Source organism: Clarias gariepinus, chromosome 5 (genome assembly GCF_024256425.1).
Source record: "Clarias gariepinus isolate MV-2021 ecotype Netherlands chromosome 5, CGAR_prim_01v2, whole genome shotgun sequence".
NCBI lineage: Eukaryota > Metazoa > Chordata > Actinopteri > Siluriformes > Clariidae > Clarias > Clarias gariepinus.
The window spans coordinates 39773356-39795201 of NC_071104.1; the positions used below are offsets into that span (position 1 = coordinate 39773356).

A 21846-nucleotide genomic window follows, 5' to 3' on the forward strand; every position below is an offset into this window, starting at 1 on the left:
GTGGCGGTAATGCCACATTTAAACAGGGATCCCAACCGCTAATAAACTCCCACGAAAAAGACTCGCCCCAGGTCGCTCGGTCTCCAAATTCCCGAGAAAAAGCCGCTACTCGTTTGATCCTCTTTATCACGTGAACAAATTTCTGACAGACTTTTGCAGTTACCGCTAGATGTGATGAGTTTATTGAAAATAAAAACACATGATTGTGTGTGTTTGTGAGGATTAAAAAGCTAGCTGTGCTTTAAACACAGAGGTAAGTTGATCCAAAGCGGTGAGGCCGAATCCCAAATGGAGCTCCACTTCACTGATAAAGTACACTACAGTTAGTATGACGTAATGCCACATGCCCCCTATGTAGTACACTTTTTATCCCGGTAATCGGCGTTTGGAATTCGGCCCTATCGCTGTGTTTCTGTTTGTGTTTCAGTAATTTTAACTTGATCTAATTCACTCTTTACAGCCAGTTTACACTAAACACGAGAGAAACAATGTGTATAAAATTAGATAATTAACTTAGATTTATTTATTTGCAGTTTTCTTTTAAATATTTTATCTTATTTCTTTTTTATAAAAATGTTAGACCTGATTATTATTGATAATAATAATAATAATATTTGTGTATTTATTTTAAATTAAATGGGGAAAATTCTGTGCCACTTGGAACTGAGGTAAAGCCCAGGCAGGATTACTACCAGGGCAGGAAAGATAGGGATTTCCGGAGACAGCATACCTACAGGGAAGTGAACTTTGATTTAGATTCTTGATGCACCACAACTATGTGACAGAGTGCACAAGCGGGTACACAACTGACATTGGTGACCTCAGGGTGTAATCACACATTTATTCATCAGACCCTGATTCAGCAGGTTTACGTGTATAAAATTACTATAGTTTAAGTGTAGTAAAGAAATAGAATCAGAAGCCCCTCGCTCCTCAGGTCAGATTTCCCTTACCAGGAATTTTTCTTTAGGACAAGCATAATGAAATGTTGATACAGTGAGGGCAGTTGATGATCAGCAAATCCACCTATATGTTGTGCATTCTCACTCCTATTAGATAGATAAATAAACCGATAGATAGATAGATAGATAGATAGATAGATATAGCTTTTCTCTGATGGTCTTCTTTTCTTCTTATTATTATTAAACTGCAGTTTTGATGTAACATGAGCAGCATTTGAAAAACATGGGGTTGTCTTGCTTCACATCTCAGGTCAACATGTATTGGAGCTGTGATAGTGAGGCCAAAAGAAGGGAATTAATATTAGTATTTAAAGAAGCAAGGGATAGCAACGCATTAGGGAATTTTATTTATAATGATAATTAACTTAGATTTATTTATTTGCAGTTTTCTTTTAAATATTTTATCTTATTTCTTTTTTATAAAAATGTTAGACCTGATTATTATTGATAATAATAATAATAATATTTGTGTAGATCTGTTATAATGAGTACAGAGGGAGACACACAGCGCTTCTTCAGGACGTCTCAGGTTCCCGATCCTCCTCTCTCACAGGTAACGCTTAATGATAAGTTATGTTACTACAATATAATAAAATATAAAATAGTCATAATATTTAGTGATGAGAATCAGCGGTCACCTCCCGATACGATATTATCACAATATCTCGGTGCTGATTCCATTAAAATTGCGATTTTATAACTATCAAGATTTTATAAATATCCTGATTCGATGTTATATTTTGCTTTGATTTTTTTACAATTTAAACTTTAAATAAAGTTTGATAAGTAATTAGATGTAGCGCGTTCCTTTTAACATTAGTTTTCTCACTTAAAAACAGTGCAGCATTTAAACACTTCAAACTAACTTCAAATACAAGAGTTTAACATTTAACTTCAAGTTAAATTAAACACAAAGCTACATCATTACTGAGCAGCGCTTATCTCTGTTACGTCATCCACCGCAATTATTATTTTTAATCAAACTTGCCAAATAACTCACTCCTGCCACATGGGATGAAAATGTGTGATTTCAGTGTTTATGCAAATAAGCCCCTACTGAGTCACGCCCCCTCCAGAGAACAGCAGAGCTGAGCAACAGTTCAGGGGAGGGGCTGCATTTTGTGCAGTAAGACATTTTACCTTTGCCTGATGGTGGCTGTGTTTGTAAACACACACTGGAAACCAATCTTTGTGTTTAAAACGAATAAAAGCTGAACGTTCCATCATAAGTCCCTCCCCTTTAATCGTTGTTAAACGGTTCAGTGAGTGACGCCGGACATTGGCCCCCACGACTGGATTTGAACAGCGCAGCAGTAATATGTTAACGTTTGCTCACTGTTTGTATTTTACAAGCTGTTCTGTTAATCACACTAAACCTTATGATTCATAAAGAGGGGTGAAAAATTGAACCTAAAAATGAAATTGTAATTATATTTCTGAATCAATGTTCTTGTTGTTTGGTTTTTAGCTGTGTGAGGACGTGAAAATGGAGATGTCAGATGGAGGGACGCCTGAAGTGACAGAAGTCTGTGTAAAGAAAGAAGAGGACATCTATGACTACGGGGACAACCTCGAGAACACACCTGAAGATGTCTGCATTAAAGAGGAAGAGCCTGACCATAAAGACTACCTCTGTAAAACATAATTTTTCTGTAATTCAATTCAAAAAGTAAAACTTTTTTTCCTTAAATGATTACGGCTTAAAGCTCAAGAAAATAAAAATCTTACAATTGTTTTATTTTAAGATTAATTAAATTACCGTTCATGCAGTATAAACACTGTGAATCTCTTGTCCCCACAATCATGGGGTAGACTGCCGATTTGTTGACATTTGTCCAGAACACGAGCGCAGTGAGGCAAGTTTTAGTGAAACAGAAGGTACCGGAACGTTCAAAGTCTTTGTTTGTCCCATTGAGGCGAAGCAGCTTGTCCATTTTGTTTGGAAACGAGCAGAGATTCTGTACCTTGTCTTATCCACAAGTCCTCCATGTCCCACAGAAAACCGCTGTTCCCACAACTAAAAAAAAAAGCATAAAAACTTTATGGGTTTGTAATAACTGGTGAGAAAGTGTCTTGAGTAAACTACCTGACGTTTCGAAGTTCTTCCAAATGCAAAACTAAGGAATTACTAGAGGAGGTCATGCCATCGTGCTGTTGCTTTCCTTGTATCAGGCCACCTCTGAACCAGAGACATGTCCCAGTGTGAGGACCATCTCGCCTGGGCTCAGGAGGAAAACAACTGGACCGCTGCTCAGGGGTCCTCTGAAATTCCTTGTTTCACATAAAAGCATATTTTCCATTTAATATATAAATCAAGGTCTCAGACTCTGGAGGAAACGTGGAGAGGCACAGAATCCAAGTCCAGTGTGAAGTTTTCAGTTCTGTGTTACTTGCTGGTGTTGGTCCACTGTGTTTTATTTCAAGTCAAAAATCAAGACAGTTGTCTACCAGGATGTTTTATACCCTCCGTCTGCCTACCAGGATGTTTTAAACCCTCCGCCTGCTGACAAGCTTTACCGAGATGCTGAATTCCCTTTCCATAAACTACCATAATACTGACCATGATCTTACCAGCCAACTCACCTGAAGATGAGTGTTGTACATAGACGCTCCATGTTCATTTCCAGAAGGATTTTTTAGGCTAATCTATTTAATATGTATATTAAATATACAGAAACATATGACATCGTTGTTTCTCATTGTGTTTTCTCTACTTCCAGATTGTGAGGTTTGCAAATCCGTCTTCTTCAACAAGTGTGAGGTTCATGGCCCGCCTGTCTTCATCCCTGATACTCCTGTTCCCATGGGCGTCTCTGACCGAGCCAGACTATCTCTTCCTCCTGGACTAGAGATTCAGAAGTCCAGTATTCCTGCTGCAGGTCTGGGGGTGTTTAATAAGGAGGAGACTGTTCCAGTAGGTGCACATTTTGGACCCTACCAGGGAGAGCTAGTAGACCGAGAGGAAGCCAAGAACAGCGGATACTCCTGGGTGGTGAGTTTGTTACATGTCGGAGTTCCTGTAGGATACAAGCATTTTTACAAATGAAGTTCCCACTTTGAGAGAAATCTTTGAATCTACGTCAGTGATACTGTATGTCTTGGTCGAGAGCAATACAACGCAACTTAAGCTTGCAAACACTTTTGGCAAATGCATGATTAAGATTTTGTACAAAACCTGATTAATGACAGAATAGACAGACGTCTTTAGAGAATTCTGTTTAGAGACCAAAACACAAGGAAAATATATTTAATATATACAAAGGTCTGATTGGGCAGCACAGGTTTTCCTTGTCAGAGACATAAAGCCTTGAAGTAGAACTTTTCTTTGCATTAATTCTCATGTAAAAAATAAGAAACTGAATGTATGTTTGTAACTAAAGAACGTTGTGAACATGCAGGGTGAAAAATGTGTATTTAATTTCTGAAATTGCTATTTCTATGTGAGTCGATGAAAGAAGAAAGAAAACCCATCTCTTTAAGGTTCCAGTTATCTTTCTTTCTTAACAAGTTAATATAAGTCTTAGCAGTCTCTATAATCATACACAATAACCTTATCTAATTTACCCTAACCCATATGCTGACAAACAAAACTAAAGAGATTTTTCAGTAGCGAACGATTTATTGTGTATATTTAGGAGTTTTGATTCACAATGACATCATCAGTATTCAGCGATATAAAAGGTAAAACACAGCTAAGAGCCTGAGAAGACCAACCATAAGTGCTTGACCATAAGCCTTGTAGTGACGCACAGATGAAGTGTCTAATAATCATTTACAAATCCAGTGGTATAGTCCTATTCTGGCCGTGCTCCTTTCTACAAACATATACTCAATATGATTATAAAGCACAAAGGTAAAGTCATTTATTATAAAACGTAGAGAAAGTTACTTCCTGATTAATCCATGACAAGTAAGGATGTGAAATTCTTGGTCGATACCATTTTTTTTTTTTTTTTTTTTTTGCTACGCATTTCCTTTTCATACCTGAGAAATCAAAGGAAGAAATATAAAAGAAATGCTGTAACATCAAATAGCACTACAAGGGTACACAATTTCTTTGTTGGTGTAAACTGGACTTGAAGAGAAGAAGAGGACGAAGGTACTGCTGTAATTAAACTCCATGCTGAACTTTTTTCTCCATAATGGACCCAATGCCTGTCATGTATGACGTAGTGAACGTAGTGTCGCAGATACACGACTCGTAGACAATGCTTTATTTTGTCAGGATTAAGGTACAGGGTGGAATTTCCTACTCAAGCTAGTTTCGGATTTCTGAGCTAATTGGCAATCCTGGGGTCATCACTAAGTTCATGCTCCTGGCTGTTCCTCACTTCCTCATATTATACCTCATAACAACACTGGCAGCTATAATTGAGGAGAAGCATATATGATTACAGAAAACTACCATTAAACACTAATTGAAAAATTTACTGGAAAGCATTACGTCATTATATTATATCATGTGTAAATGATTAAATTTGCTTTTATTTTTTGTGTTTTTTCTACAGATCTACAGAAGCAGGCAGTGTGAAGAATACATAGATGGTGCAAGAGAAGTTCATGCAAACTGGATGAGGTTAAGAATGCTCAAGTTGTTGCATTTTTAATATGCTTCTAATTTTTTGTTTTTCTCCCATCCATCCGCCTCATGCTTTCTCTTGGTCTGTAATTATGATTTCAGTTTATTATTATTTTTTTTTCCCTTTTTGCTAAATTCTTGTAGGTATGTGAATTGCGCTCGTCATGATGAAGAACAGAATCTTGTGGCATTTCAGTATCGAGGTGGAATTCTGTATCGGTGCTGTCGAGCCATAAACCCAGGACAGGAGCTTTTAGTGTGGTATGAAGAGGAGTACGCCAAAGAACTCAGTCCTGCTTTTGACTACCTGTGGAACAAAAAGTCCTCCACGAATGGTAAAGTTTGTTGATATTTACTGCAAATCACTACAGTTCTATTCAATTATATTTTATAGTGGAGAAGCCAAGAGGTAAGGAAGGTAAGATTCATCCAAACCAGGCACCGGCATTTCAATAGGCAGGAGGAGTAACATACAGCTTGACTATAGCTCTTAAGAGGTGATGAACTACAAGATCTGCACCTTTACCCTAGAAAAAAAGTTATTAGGAAAAAAATGCCTGAATAAATCAGTAGATTTTAAGTCAAGACTTAATGATTGTGATGGTTTGAGAGCATTGCTTGGAAACTCTTGTCCATATTTGGGGACCTTACCGTACGAAAGACAGATATTGGTGGGACAAGTGCTCTTTTATTTAGAAAAACAGGCAAGGGTGCAAGGTTGACTGGAAAAAGGTGAGTGAAGACCTTTGGGGCTTTGATGGTGTCCACAGTATGGCAAGGCTACCTGGCGGTCAAGGACAACTAAGGCTGAAGGTAGAGGTGACAAAGAGGTAAGCTCAGGTAATTGAGGGTAAGCAGTAGCCCTTACACAGCATGGCTCTTGGTGTCGGGGATCTGCTCGACCGGTCCAATCTAGGTCCAATCTTTGTCCCCTAGAGGTAAGACACTATGGGACAAAGAGACATGAGCGAGTAGGACCAGAATACCTTACTCACTGGTCTGATTTTTAATGGTCCTTTTGTCAAGGGGTCATGACAGCAGAACAATGTGGGGACATGCAGTGCCAAACATGGTGATTGATGGCACCTCGACCCTCTATCGTATGTAGAGGAGCTGGCCCTGGTGCTGAATGTGCACTTTTCTATTAGTTTTAACACTGTGTAGGGAGCGTGTGGATAAATGAAGGTGTTGGCCGTCACAGCACCATTACCCTCCCACAGCTCAGAGCTTGTAGTGAGCATTGAGAGGAATGTCTGTCATCTGGAAAGTCCAGTTGCATTACTTTATTGAGCCCTTGACTGGAGCAGGATGATGGAGTAATCCTGCAGTGAGAGATACCACCGGGTCATGCCAGGGTCAGGGTCTTTAGCCCTTACTGTCCACTGCAGGAAATATGGTCTGTGATCAGCATGAAGTGTAATCCTGCCAGTTATGTAGCACTGCTCTGGCATGTTTGATGGCAAGGGCGTCCCGCTCTACTACCATATGGCGTTTTTCTACTGCCGTGAGTTTTCTGCTCACAGACAGGATGGGATGTTCTTTTCCATTAAAGTCCTAGGAGAGGACTGTGTTTAGCCTGAGCGTCCATATGCATCAGCAATCAGTGGTCAAAGTCAGCGTTTAGGATAATTAAGGAACTGATGAGGTGGGTTTTTAGTCTCTGGCATGCAGGCTCTGTTTCTGTGGGCCACTGGACTTTTTCTGGCCGACCACAGGCCACAAGGAGGACCCTATATTGCCAATAGCCATTTTCTTTGCTGAATCTTTTTCTTTAGCTTCTGGTGTAAGGACTACTTGCCAGTACCCTTTTGTGAGGTCCAGAGTTAAAATGAATTGGGGCTCAGTCGGTCCATGAGGTCATACAGTCATGGTAACGAGAATGTGTCGAACTCCTAAATCTAGTTCAGGTACAGGGAGACCAATTGGGTTTGACAACAAAAAAAATCTTCCTAACTGTGTTTGACTGATAGTACTTAGTTAGTAACCTAGTAACCCAGTGTGTAAGAATCTATTCAATGATGGAAACTACAAAGCACTTTGTTAAGTCACTCTGGATAAGAGCGTCTGCCAAATGCCTGAATGTAAATGTAAGCAAAGTTGATAGAACTTGACCAGGGCCTAGTAGAATCCACTATGATGCCATGCAGAGCTAAAAAAATAACTTTTGGTCTTACCCCATTTTTTTTTTCTTCATCTTTTTATTTCTATTACGGCCTGACCTAGACCAGGGCATACCATGTGCCTCACAGATATGAGGAAAAACAGATCAGTGGGAAAGGTGCTCTTTTATTTAGGAAAATTTGGAAGGGTGCCAGGATGGAGAATGAAAGTCTTGAGGAAGGGCAGGCAGTGCAATCTTCGGGCATTTACAGACTATGTTGAGGTAGTGGTCAGCCGAGGATGAAGGTGGAATACCAAGAAGGTGGTCGAGGGTACTCTGCAGCCCTTTACTCGGCACCTCTCCCAGTGTTAGGGATCTTTTTAAATAGAGAAGTCTAATATGAGAGATGCAGACATGTGCAAGAATGAATCAATGGTACAAACGGGGAGCAAAACCCAAAGGCACTCGAGACATCAGATTGTCACGAGTATCCCATATTGCTGCAATAGCATCCTCCTCCCCAGATATGGCTGTGACAAGAGTTGCAAACACTGGTATTTTGCCCCCCCCCCCATTCATCTTGAGAACAGATTCAAACTACTGATGAATGTGGGTGAGGAATCCCCAAATGTGATTGAATATGGATCGGATCAGCCAGCAGCTAACGCCCCAACTAACAGGCGCTCAAAGTCGAGCAGACAGCGGCATTCAGCTCAGAGTGAAACCGAGGTCAGGACTCCACTATCAGAAACATCAACAGCAGGACAACAACTTCATGCTGTTTTCTTTAAGCAACCGTCTCTGATGTGAACAGGTAACTTTGGAACATTCTGACAAAGTACAAGACTGCAAATTGAATCATCATCCACGTGGGGAAGAATAACATTGGGAAAAAGCAGTCGGAACTCCTTAAAAAGGATTTTAGTGAACCCTTTAAAACACTTGAAGTTCATCAGTGGACCACTCCCAGCAAGGAGAACTAACATGTTCTCTTGATTGCTTGGGCTGAACACATGGCTACAAAGAACCTGCAGTTCAAAAGGAGTCAACTTCATTGACAACTTCAGTCTTTTTTGGGGCAATAGACAACTGTTTAAACTTGATGGTCTCCACCCAAACAAACTTGGTGCAAGGGTGCTGAAGGAAAATATCTATTTCTCCCTCCATTATCCTTCAGCAGAATGTGCCAATTCTCAAATTTTGAGTGACCACAAACAGCTTTCGAGTCATCATGTGGTTAAAGAATCCCACAAGGACATTGATAACACCACACAGCCAAAACAACCACTGCTTATGGACATCCCAACTCAGTCCTGCCCACAGAGCTCATCACAGACAGACTGTGACATACTACAACAGCTTCAAGATAACTTTCTGGAAAACAGCCAGGGAATTCAGGAAAATTCACTACAGCCACCAGAAACACCATAGTCAGAGGCCAACTCACCAGACACATCTCTCTCCAGCATCTCCACTTCTAAGCTTCTCACAGAAAATTGAGGAATTGGTGTATACTGGGAACAAACTCTCCCACTTTTTTGCTGCAAGCCGTCAGATGCCAAGTAAAAAACAGCGAGCCACCACCAACAAGGCCTGTGGCCCCAGCTTGCCCTCTCCCTCCTGTGAGAGCTCTCTGACTGCTGCAACAGCGCAAGGGCTCAAACCCCACTCCTCCATCTGGTCTAGGTGTTCAAAACAAACAGATAGCAGCCCCTTAGTGCTGTGTGTTGGTTCCCCGCTATGATCGCAATAACATTCACTAATTTTTACAGAACAAGCGGCTACCCAGTATGCCTGTAGCTTTCTCTATCTCTGTTTTAACACGTGATAGAAAGTCTAAGGCCTTCTAAAGCTGTACAGCTGACCCATTTAAACTGTGACCTATTATGTCATTATTATGTATATCAAACTAAGATTACCGTGGGGACAAAAAGTAATGTCATAAAGTTAGCATTTTAAAATACTTGCTCACTAAAAAATAAATCATTTTTAATTCAATGATTTGATCACCACACAAAAATAGGATTTTATGTTTTTAAATAAAACTTGGCTAAAAGATAGCTGCAGTGCAACAGTTCTGAATGAAACAGACCCTCCTAACTTTTTTTATTTGTATAACGCTTTTAACGATTTACATCATCACAAAGCAGCTTTACACAATCAAAAGAATTAAGTTTGTATGAAATGTGAATGTTTATGAATCAAAATTATATGACTGATGAGCAAGCCTAGGACGACGGCGACAGTGGCAAGGAAAAACTCCCTGAGATGGTAATAGGAAGAAACCTTGAAAGGAACCAGACTCAACAGGTAACCCATCCTCATCTGGGTGAAAACAGATAGCAGGGATTGATGTGCATAATAGTATGTGAGACTGGAAGTTCAGTAAGAGGAGATGTGTAAGATTAGAGTCCAGTTTGTTCCTGGAGGCTCAGGTAGACTGTGAGAAATTCCAGTCCTGAACTATTGAGCGACTGAAGTCACAGGTCCTCAGAGAACAGCTGTCTGCATCAGTCGAGGACAGGACCACCTTCATGGAGAAGTGGAACCATGCCCAGTCACCACACGCATTCCAGGCAGACCACACGGGGCGTCCATGTGATGAGATCTCCAACCAGAAGCAGGAGTCCAGGATGAGTTAGACAGGTCCAGCGGGCAGAGGAGGTCTGGATCACTGGCAGCTCAGGAGCGACATGTCTAGCTCGACAGAGAGATAGGTAAAGGAAAAAGAAGAGACTGAGAGAGAGAGGATAGAGCAGAAAAGGAGAGAGCAAAAGAGATGGAGAAATAACAGTTTTAGGTATGGTCACAGTCGAACAATGTATAAGGTGAATGTATATTTAGTGCAGAGTGCAAGTAGGGACTCCGGCAGGACTAACTATGACAGCATAACTAAAAAGGGAGAGCCAGAAGAAAACACAGACATGAGGGCTTCCAGAGATGTAAAGCAACCAATCACCTCACCATCAACAAACCTGAGTGATCAATCAGAATCAGAATACTGTGGTCAGTATTTGTCTTTTGAATATTTAGGTATTTTGCTGACAAGTGCTCCAGATATTCTGTGCATCATTATTTCCAGATCTCCAAAATACTCTCCAGACTTTATTGAAGAGTTCAATTCAATTCAATTCCATTTTATTTGTATAGCGCTTTTAGCAATTTTCATTGCCGCAAAGCAGCTTTACACAATCACAAGAATTATTTAAGTTTGTATGAAATGTGAATTTGTATAAATCAAAATGGTCAGTTTGTCCCTGGTGAGCAAGCCGAGGGCGACAGTGGCAAGGAAAAACTCCCTGAGATGGTAATTGGAAGAAACTGCATTGATCTGCATTTATACAGTGTGTTAGGTGGCAGGCAGTTCAGCTATAATAGTTGATGTTAATATGGAGTCCAGGTAGTTATTTATGACCCAGGTAGACATGTAGGAAGTTCCAGTCCTGAACTATCGAACTGTCAAGTCCCCAGAGAAACAGTTGCCAACACCAGTCAAGGCCAGAACCATCTTCTAGGTAGAGAGAATCATCCCCAGACACCAGACGCATCCCAGAGAGACACACAGGGCATCCATGTGACGAGATCTTCAACCAGAAGCAGGGCACCAGGATGGGTCAGACAGGTCCGGAGGGCAGAGGGAGTCTGGATCACTGGCAGCTCGGGAAAGACATGTGTAGCTCGACAGAGAGAAAGAGTGAAAGGGGGAGACGGGGAGACAGGAAAAAGAAAGGGGAGAAAGAGAAGAAGTAATGTATATTAACTGTAGAGTGCAAGCAGAGACTCCGGCAGGACTAACTATGACAGCATAACTAAAAGGGAGAGCCAGAAGGAAACACAAACATGAGGACTTCCTGAGATGTAAAGCAAACAATCACCTCACCGTCAGCAAACCTGAGTGATCAATGAGAGTGAGAAAGACAGCATCCAAACATACCAGTTTACCATAATACTCTACGTCCATGAGTCCCCCAGATCTGCTCCTTTACCTAAGGAAAATCTATTTATAAAAATGCTTGGCTAAATAAATAGGTTTTTAGCCTGGACTTAAACACTGAGACTGTGTTTGAGTCCCGAACACTATTTGGAAGACTATTCCATAATTTTGGGGCTTTGTAAGAAAAAGCTCTGCCCCCAGCTGTATTTTTTATAATACGCGGTACTGACAAGCAGCCTGCATCCTTTGATCGAAGTAGGCGTGGTGGTTCGTAAGACACTAGCAGTTTGCTCAGGTACTGCGGCGCGAGACCTTTTAATGCTTTATATGTCAAGAGTAGTATTTTAAAATCAATGCGAAATTTTACAGGGAGCCAATGCAGTGAAGATAAGATAGGGGTGATGTGCTCATATCTTCTGTTCTAGTGAGGACTCTCGCTGCTGCATTTTGGAATAGCTGAAGCTTATTTATGCATCTAGCTGAACAACCAGACAGTAAGGCATTATAGACCAACCTAGAGGTGATAAAATCATGAACTCGTTTTTCAGCATCGTTTAGCGATAATAAATTTCTTATCTTGGCAATATTTCTGAGGTGAAAGAATGTTATCCTGGTACTATCTCTACATGAGCTTCAAATGAAAAGCTGGAATCAATAATCACACCAAGGTCTTTCACTGTCACACTTGATGGAACAGAAAGGCCATCTAAAGTTACGGTGTGATCTAAAATTTTACTCCTAGCTGTATGCGGTCCTATGACTAGAACTTCTGTCTTATCCGGATTAAGCAGAAGGAAGTTAATTAGCATCCAATTTCTTATGTCCTGCACACATCGCTCAACTTTAGTAAGCTGTTTTTTCTCATCAGGTTTTGCTGAGACATATAACTGTGTGTCGTCAGCATAACGATGAAAACTATTACCATGCTTACGGATTATGTTGCCCAGAGGAAGCATGTAAAGGGAAAAAAGCAGTGGACCTAAAACTGAACCCTGTGGAACGCCAAACTCCACTAGAGAACATGCAGAATAATCACCATTTGAGTCTACATACTGATAACGATGGGTCAGATAGGATCTGAGCCAGGAGAGGGCTGTACCTTTAATTCCTACTACATTTTCTAATCTGTGAAGAAGAATAGCGTGATCAATAATGTCAAAATAATGGGACAAAAAGTAATGTCATAAAGTTAGCATTTTAAAATACTTGCTCACTAAAAAATAAATCATTTTTAATTCAATGATTTGATCACCACACAAAAATAGGATTTTATGTTTTTAAATAAAACTTGGCTAAAAGATAGCTGCAGTGCAACAGTTCTGAATGAAACAGACCCTCCTAACTTTACGTTTATGAGTGTCTGCAGAAATGTAAGGAGAGGTGGAGGTTTAGCTGCTCTATTTAAAGATGGTTATCAATGCAAGCAAGTGTCATTTGGCCAATTCAATTTTATTTGTATAACGCTTTTAACGATTTACATCATCACAAAGCAGCTTTACACAATCAAAAGAATTAAGTTTGTATGAAATGTGAATGTGTATGAATCAAAATTATATGACTGATGAGCAAGCCTAGGACGACGGCGACAGTGGCAAGGAAAAACTCCCTGAGATGGTAATAGGAAGAAACCTTGAAAGGAACCAGACTCAACAGGTAACCCATCCTCATCTGGGTGAAAACAGATAGCAGGGATTGATGTGCATAATAATATGTGAGACTGGAAGTTCAGTAAGAGGAGATGTGTAAGATTAGAGTCCAGTTTGTTCCTGGAGGCTCAGGTAGACTGTGAGAAATTCCAGTCCTGAACTATTGAGCGACTGAAGTCACAGGTCCTCAGAGAACAGCTGTCTGCATCAGTCAAGGACAGGACCACCTTCATGGAGAAGTGGAACCATGCCCAGTCACCACACGCATTCCAGGCAGACCACACGGGGCATCCATGTGATGAGATCTCCAACCAGAAGCAGGACTCCAGGATGAGTTAGACAGGTCCAGCGGGCAGAGGAGGTCTGGATCACTGGCAGCTCAGGAGCGACATGTCTGATCAATGATCAATGAGAGTGATTAATGAGAGTGAGAAAGACAGCATCTAAACATACCAGTTTACCATAATACTCTACGTCCATGAGTCCTCCAGATCTGCTCCTTTACCTAAGGAAAATCTATTTATAAAAATGCTTGGCTAAATAAATAGGTTTTTAGCCTGGACTTAAACACTGAGACTGTGTTTGAGTCCCGAACACTATTTGGAAGACTATTCCATAATTTGGGGGCTTTGTAAGAAAAAGCTCTGCCCCCAGCTGTATTTTTTATAATACGCGGTACTGACAAGCAGCCTGCATCCTTTGATCGAAGTAGGCGTGGTGGTTCGTAAGACACTAGCAGTTTGCTCAGGTACTGCGGCGCGAGACCTTTTAATGCTTTATATGTCAAGAGTAGTATTTTAAAATCAATGCGAAATTTTACAGGGAGCCAATGCAGTGAAGATAAGATAGGGGTGATGTGCTCATATCTTCTGTTCTAGTGAGGACTCTCGCTGCTGCATTTTGGACTAGCTGAAGCTTATTTATGCATCTAGCTGAACAACCAGACAGTAAGGCATTATAGTCCAACCTAGAGGTGATAAAAGCATGAACTAGTTTTTCAGCATCGTTTAGCGACAATAAATTTCTTATCTTGGCAATATTTCTGAGGTGAAAGAATGTTATCCTGGTACTATCTCTACATGTGCTTTAAATGAAAAGCTGGAATCAATAATCACACCAAGGTCTTTCACTGTCACACTTGATGGAACAGAAAGGCCATCTAAAGTTACGGTGTGATCTAAAATTTTACTCCTAGCTGTATGCGGTCTTATGACTAGAACTTCTGTCTTATCCGGATTAAGCAGAAGGAAGTTAATTAGCATCCAATTTCTTATGTCCTGCACACATCGCTCAACTTTAGTAAGCTGTTTTTTCTCATTAGGTTTTGCTGAGACATATAACTGTGTGTCGTCAGCATAACGATGAAAACTATTACCATGCTTACGGATTATGTTGCCCAGAGGAAGCATGTAAAGGGAAAAAAGCAGTGGACCTAAAACTGAACCCTGTGGAACGCCAAACTCCACTAGAGAACATGCAGAATAATCACCATTTGAGTCTACATACTGATAACGATGGGTCAGATAGGATCTGAGCCAGGAGAGGGCTGTACCTTTAATTCCTACTACATTTTCTAATCTGTGAAGAAGAATAGCGTGATCAATAATGTCAAAAGCTGCACTGAGGTCGAGTAATACAAGCATAGTTACACAACCCTGATCAGAGGCCAATAGGATGTCATTTACTACTTTAACGAGTGCTGTCTCTGTGCTGTAATGAGGCCTAAATCCTGACTGATAGTTCATGTATGCCATTTCTATGTAGATACTGTATGAGCATAGCTGCTCTGCTACTATCTTTTCCAGAATCTTAGAGATAAAGGGGGGGTTTGATATTGGCCTGTAATTGGACAGCTGACAGGGGTCGAGGTCAGGTTTCTTAATTATTGGTTTGATAACTGCTAATTTAAAAGATTTTGGAACATAACCAATGCTGACTGAAGAATTAATTATTCTCAACAGGGGTTCTGTTATTGCTGGTATTATCTGTTTAAGAAAATGTGTCGGTACAGGATCTAATATACAGGTTGATGAATTTGCAGAAGAGATGAGTGAAATTAGTTCATTCTCTTCAAGGGGAGTAAAGTATTCTAGGTTCTGATCTGACATGGCTAGATTAACATCTGCATCAATTACATTGTTCGGTTTCAAAACCTCAATTTTATGCCTAATATTTACAATTTTATTATTAAAAAAGTTCAAAAGTCCTCACAATTGCATGATGTTGTTGTGGAGATTTTTGCAGTGGTCTTATTTCTGGGTAATTTGGCTACAGCATTAAATAAAAATCTAGGATTATTTTTGTTATTTTTTCATAAGAGTGGAGAGATATGTTGATTTAGCTACACTAAGAGCTTTTCTATAGTTCAGGATGCTCTCCTTCCATGCTATTTGAAATACTAACAATTTAGTTTGACACCATTTACGTTCTAATTTCCGAGCGGTCTGTTTTAAAGTGCGCGTGATCGTTATACCAGGGAGCAAGTTTCCTATCTCTAATAATTTTTCTTTTAACTGGAGCTACATTATCTAAGGTATAGCGAAATGTTGACTCTAAATATTCAGTCGCGTTCTGTGGGGTCAGACGGTGATCTAATCGAAGTTGGGAACTCTGGGAGAATACTGATAAAACTCTGTTTCGTAGTTGATGTGAATGTACGTTTTATACGGTAGCGCGGCCCTGTGCGTACATTATTACTGTGACACAGTTGAATTGAGACAAGATAGTGATCTGAGATAACTTCAGATAGTGGTATTGTGAATAAATTTCTTATACTTTATCCGAATAATATTATAAAAACTAAAGTGTGACCTGCTTTATGAGTGGGTCCTACTACACACTGATTTACTCCTACCGAGTCCATCATGGACATAAATGCTGTTCTCAGAGGGTCTTCTGGATTCTCCAAATGAATTAACAATTCATTTGGAGCAATTAACACTCAATTTAAGCAATTAACACTTTGTCTACAGAAACGACTAGGTTTGAGAGGAAATCTGCAAATTCAGAGTACGGCCCTGGAGGTCTGTAAATGTAAATTAGTGGAATCGACTGAGCTGACTTAATATAGTTAAATACACTTATGTTACTATAAAGAATTTCAAATAAATTAAATTTGTGTCTGTGTTTTTGTACAATAGTCAAATTATCATTGTGAATAACTGCGACGCCTCCTCCTCTACCAGTTAACCGAGGCTGGTGTATGTAGCTGTATCCAGGAGGACTAGCTTTATTTAGAGCTACATACTCGTCCTGTTTAATCCAGGTTTCAGTTAAACAGAGTATATCAAACTCCTGATCTGTGATAATTTCAATAACTATAACTGCTTTAGATGCGAGAGATCTAATATTTAACAGTCCTAGCTTCAGATCAGAGGTGCCGGCTGTGCATTCAGTATGATCTGAGTTTGTGCTCTTTATGTTAATTAAATTACTAAAACAGACTTTCTGAGTCTTTGTAAATTTGTTTTTAGCTCGGGGAACAGACACAGTCTCAATATGATGAACCCTGAGTGACGACTCTATGCAGCTAGCAGACGGTTGGTTTAGCCTGTTTGTCTGCTCCCTGGCCTGGGCTCTGGATTGTCACCGATTAATTAGGCCTCTTCTGAGACTATGAGCTATACTGCAAGAAATGAGAGCAGCACCTTCCCGAGTGGGATGGACACCTTCCCGCCCTAACAGGCCAGTTTTGCCCTCAAAGGTCTTCCAATTATCAATGAAGCCCACGTTGTTTTTGGAGCACCACCTGGACATCCAGCGGTTCAGCGACCATAACCTGCTGTAGGCTATGTCACCACTTCTCATTGGGATGGGACCAGAGCATATTACCTCATCGGACATCGCCTTCTCTAATTTAAACACCTCTATAAAGTTATTCTTACTAACCTCTGACTGACAAAGGCGTATATCGTTAGCTCCAGCATGTACCACTATCTTGGAGAACCTGTGCTGTCCTAGAGCCCTAAGATTACCTGCTATGGCCGGAGCCCCGTCTCCCGGGATACACCTAACCACTGCCGCTGGCGCCCCTAAAGGCCTGGCTAATTTCACATGTCTCAGTATAGAGTCTCCTATAACCAGAGCTCTTTCAGGTTTCTCAGTGGTGTGCTCCGGTGGGCTAGCCTTAGCGTTAGCTTTGGCTGAACGAGTATGTCACCTAGTCGTCACCCACTCGCCCCGCTGTGAGGGCTCTAATGCCGGAGTCGGGGGCTGGTTATCTCCGCCTGCGGCACCCAGACTGTCCGCTACAGGGATAACGCTGCTCTCACACTCTCTAACCCTCTCTAAAGTCTGGATGCGCTCCTCTAACGCTAATATCTTCTCCGTCAGAGTGCTCACTAACACACACCTATCACAAATAAAATTACCACTAACGATGGAGGAAGAATGTCTAAACATCCTGCACTCTACACACTGAACAAGCTGAATATTATCCATTATATCGTACCTGAGTCGGAGTTTAGTTGTTTGGAGCTGAATTCCGTTTGTTGTTTTTAGACGAAGAAACTCCCGCGTTCTCCAAAAAGCGCAGAAAAAGGCAAAGCCAAATAGTATGAAGATGTAAAAACTAGTTGCTATTAATATTATTATTGTATAAATGAAAAAAGAGTTCACAGAACTGCTATCAATGATTTCCTCTGAGTTTTACTGTTTTGCTATGACAGGGGACTTTACTATTCATATTGATAATGCAGAAATCAATACTACAAAAGAAATGTTAAGTGTTCTAAACACTTTTCACCTGATTCAGCATGTGCACGGGCCCACACATAATCGTGGACACACTTTAGATTTACTCATCAGTAAGGGTCTAAACATCTCATCCATTCTTATTAGGGATGTACAATAGCACTATCTGATCACTTCTGTATTTTCTTTGATATATTGATCTCTGTTACCATTAATTCTAGATCTGTCTCTGTCAGAAAGAGATGCATTAATGAGAATACAAGTGCACTATTTATGAAGGCTATATCTTAACACCAAGCATTTCTGCAGATTCTGTTGATCATCATCTTGATTTCTTTAACTCAAAAGTTAGGAATGTTATTAATGATATTGCTTCAGAAAAGGTCCAAAAGATGGGCAGACAGAAATCACCATGGAGAAAATCACCAGCAATTCAGAGTATGAAAAGACAATGCCAAAAAGCTGAGCAGATGTGGCAGAGTACGAAACTTGAATTTTACTATAGCATCTATAAAGACAGCCTTCATGCTTTCAATTTGGAACTAGCCACAGCTAAACAGACCTTCTTCTCGAACATTATAAACAGTAACACATACAACACACACACTCTCTTTTTGCTACTGTTGGGAGCCTGATAAACCCAAGAAGTCAGATTCCCATTGAAATGCCCTCCGACAGCAAATGCAATTAGTTTGCTTTCTTCCTTTCTGAGAAAATCAGTAATATTAGAAGGGCTATTAACTTTAGTTATGCAGAGGTCATAAAAACTCAACAACACAATACCTCACAAAACAGTAACTATGTCTGTCTTTCAAGCAATTGATAGCAAAATCTTGGGAGAAATAGTACAACAGCTCAAATTGTCAACTTGCGACCTCGACACACTTCCCACATCTTTTTTCGAAAGTGTGTTTAACTGTTTAGAAGCAGATCTTTTAGAAGTGGTGAACACCTCACTTCTCTCTGGAACTTTTCCAAACTCTCTGAAAAACGCAGTTGTAACATGCTAATAAAAAGACTGGAAAACTGTGTCAGTTTTTTTGGGATGGTATGAAAATCGTTCAGGTCATACTTAAAAGGGAGAGGTTATTACGTGAGTATAGGAGAGCATAAGTCTAAGTGGACGTCCATCACATGTGGAGTCACACAAGGCTTAATTCTTGCACCCCTCCTGTTTAACCTGTATATGCTCCCACTAAGTTAGATAGTTAGATAAGAAAAGAACCAAATTGCCTATCACAACTATGCTGATGATACCCAGATCTACATAGCCTTATTTCCAGCCCATTGACTCCCTCTGCCAATGCATTGATGAAATTAATTGATGTGCCAAAAATTTTCTTCAGTTAAACAACAAAAAAATAATAATAAATAAATAATTGCATTTGGGAACACTCTAGGGGTCAAAAAAACAAAAAATCAAGTCAAGAATCTTGGGGTTATTCTTGAGACAGACCTTAGTTTCAGTAGTCATCTTAAAGCAGTAACTAAATAAGCATACTATCATCTTAAAAACATTGCAAGAATTAGATGATTCGTTACCAATCATGACTTGGAGAAACTTGTCCATGCCTTTATTACCAGCAGGGTGGATTATTGTAATGGTCTCCTCACCGGACTTCCCAGGAAGACCATTAGACAGCTGCAGCTCATCCAAAACGCTGCTAACAGGATTCTGACTAGAACCAGAAAGTCTGAGGATATTACACCAGTCCTCAGGTCTTTACACTGGCTTCCTGTAACATTTAGGATAAGTTTTAAAGTACTTTTACTCGTTTTATAAATCACAATTGCCTAGGACCTAAATACATTACAGATATGCTCACTGAACATAAACCTAACAGACCACTCAGATTGTTGGGATCGAATCAGTTTGAATCGAATCAATACCAAGGGTTCACACAAAACAAGGGGATTCTGCTTTTAGCCATTATGCTGCCGACAGTTGGAACCAGCTTTCAGAAGAGATCAGATGTGCTAAAACATTAGTCACATTTAAATCGAGACTTAAAACTCATCTGTTTAGCTGTGCGTTTATTGAATGAGCACTGTGCTACATCCAAACTTACACTGTATTTTAGGTTTACTTAATTTTTTTAACTGCTTCTAAATAAAATTTTAAGTGGTTTTAAAAGTGTCATTATGCGTTTGTGTCAAGTAAAATGCCTAGTGTAGTTAGATGAGCACACCATCACAGACATCAATAGCACTCTGCAGTATTTTTGTACAATTCATGTTGGTGAGCCTGAGCCAAAGGAATCTTTACACAATCAAAGATATTTTCTTCTGTTGGTTTCTTGGACCACAAATTAGTAAGTTTTTATGCATGTAGAATCTCAAATGTTTTATTTGATCTCAAACACTCCTTTGTGTTAGGGTAATGTTGTCACTGTACGTTTACTGTACATTACATACATTTTATAATCTCTGAATCTAATCTTATTACATTTAGTGTTCAATGTCTAATTTTTTTTCTGCTTTTACTTCTCCAGAATTGAACAACACTCTTTTGCAAAGCTTTTCCTGCTCTACTTGTGCTCTTTCCTATGCATCTCAAATTTATCTTGACAAACACATCCAGAGATGTCACTCCGAAGAATATCTGAAACTGGAGGAATCAGAAGAGATTAAACATGAGCTTCCTATTTCCTCAAAAGTCTCCAGTCAGCCCATATCATCTGATACTCTCAGTTCTCACGATGACGTACAGAAAGAAATTCATCACTGCTCAGACTGTGGAAAGAGTTTTGCTGATCAGAATGCCCTCAAATCACATAAGTGCATTAACACGGTAAGGAAGCCGTATCACTGCTTACAGTGTGGAAAGAGTTTTACTCAGAGATTTAATCTCAAAAGACACCAGCTCCTTCACACAGGAGAGAAGCCATTTCACTGCTCACAGTGTGGGAAGAGATTTAATCAGCAGTGTACTCTCGACCGACACCAGCGCTGGCACACAGGAGAGAAGCTGTATCAATGCTCACAATGTGGAATGACTTTTCCTCTGCAAGGTACTCTTCGAAAACACCAGCGCACTCACTTTAGAGAAGGGCTGTATAATTGCTCACAGTGTGGGAAAAGTTTTACTTGCAAGAGGCATCTCCAGCAACATGAGCACATTCACACTGGAGAGAAGCCACATCAGTGCTCACAGTGCTTAAAGAGGTTTACTCACTCCAGTACTTTAAAAAACCACCAACGCATTCACACAGGAGAGAAGCCGTATCATTGCTCACAGTGTGGAAAAAGTTTTTCTCAGCGAGCTAATTTCAAAGAACATGAGCGCCTTCACACAGGAAAGAAGCCGTATCAGTGTTCCGAGTGTGGAAAGAGTTTTACTCAGAGAAGTAACCTCAAATATCACCAGCGCCTTCACACAGGAGAGAAGCCGTATCAGTGTTCACAGTGTGGAAAGAGTTTTACTCAGAGAAGTAACCTCAAAGATCACCAGCGCCTTCACACAGGAGAGAGGCCGTATCAGTGCTTAGAGTGTGGAAAGGGTTTTAATCGTCCGAGTACTCTCCAACAACATCAGCGTATTCACACCAGAGAGATGCCGTTACCCTGCTTACAGCATGAAAAGACATAAGTTTTTTTAGTTTAATTAAGTACACTGACTTGAACATGCATGATTTAAAATTTTCATATTTTATGTTTCTGTTACTGTTTGTGCTGAAAATGGTCTGAATCTTAAAATGCATTTTTCATATTTTTTTGCAGACTTTTTGTGGAATTCAAAATATGTAACTTCGTTTTGTAAATATGTTTTGTTTTGACCTTATGTAGTTATTTTTATAAATTATTACACATAACTAAATAAAAATAATAATTTTTATTGGCCTTCCATATGTCAGCTATATTTGAGTGTTAGATACAGGGGGTGAGACTCTTAGGGTGTTTTCACATTAGGGTCCTGTGATTGTTTTTAAAAA

At 40.0% G+C, this 21846-nt stretch overlaps 1 protein-coding gene across 1 annotated transcript; it reads left to right on the top strand.

Moving 5' to 3' along the window:
* Positions 1-59: 59 nt before the first annotated feature.
* LOC128523657 (histone-lysine N-methyltransferase PRDM9-like) lies at positions 60-21641 on the top strand. Its single transcript, XM_053495709.1, has 7 exons — positions 60-253; positions 1437-1515; positions 2431-2596; positions 3683-3954; positions 5471-5538; positions 5686-5876; positions 20407-21641. Exons 2-7 carry the CDS (start codon positions 1447-1449, stop codon positions 21501-21503), a joined length of 1863 nt encoding a protein of 620 aa, XP_053351684.1. The 5' UTR covers positions 60-253; positions 1437-1446; the 3' UTR covers positions 21504-21641.
* Positions 21642-21846: the final 205 nt, after the last annotated feature.

Coding starts and splice junctions, on each gene's coding strand:
- LOC128523657 (XM_053495709.1), top strand. CDS start 1,447: ATGAGTACAGAGGGAGACACACAGCGCTTCTTCAGGACGTCTCAGGTT. Junction 2,597..3,682: donor TGACCATAAAGACTACCTCT/GTAAAACATAAT, acceptor CTCTACTTCCAG/ATTGTGAGGTTTGCAAATCC. Junction 3,955..5,470: donor ACAGCGGATACTCCTGGGTG/GTGAGTTTGTTA, acceptor TTTTTTCTACAG/ATCTACAGAAGCAGGCAGTG.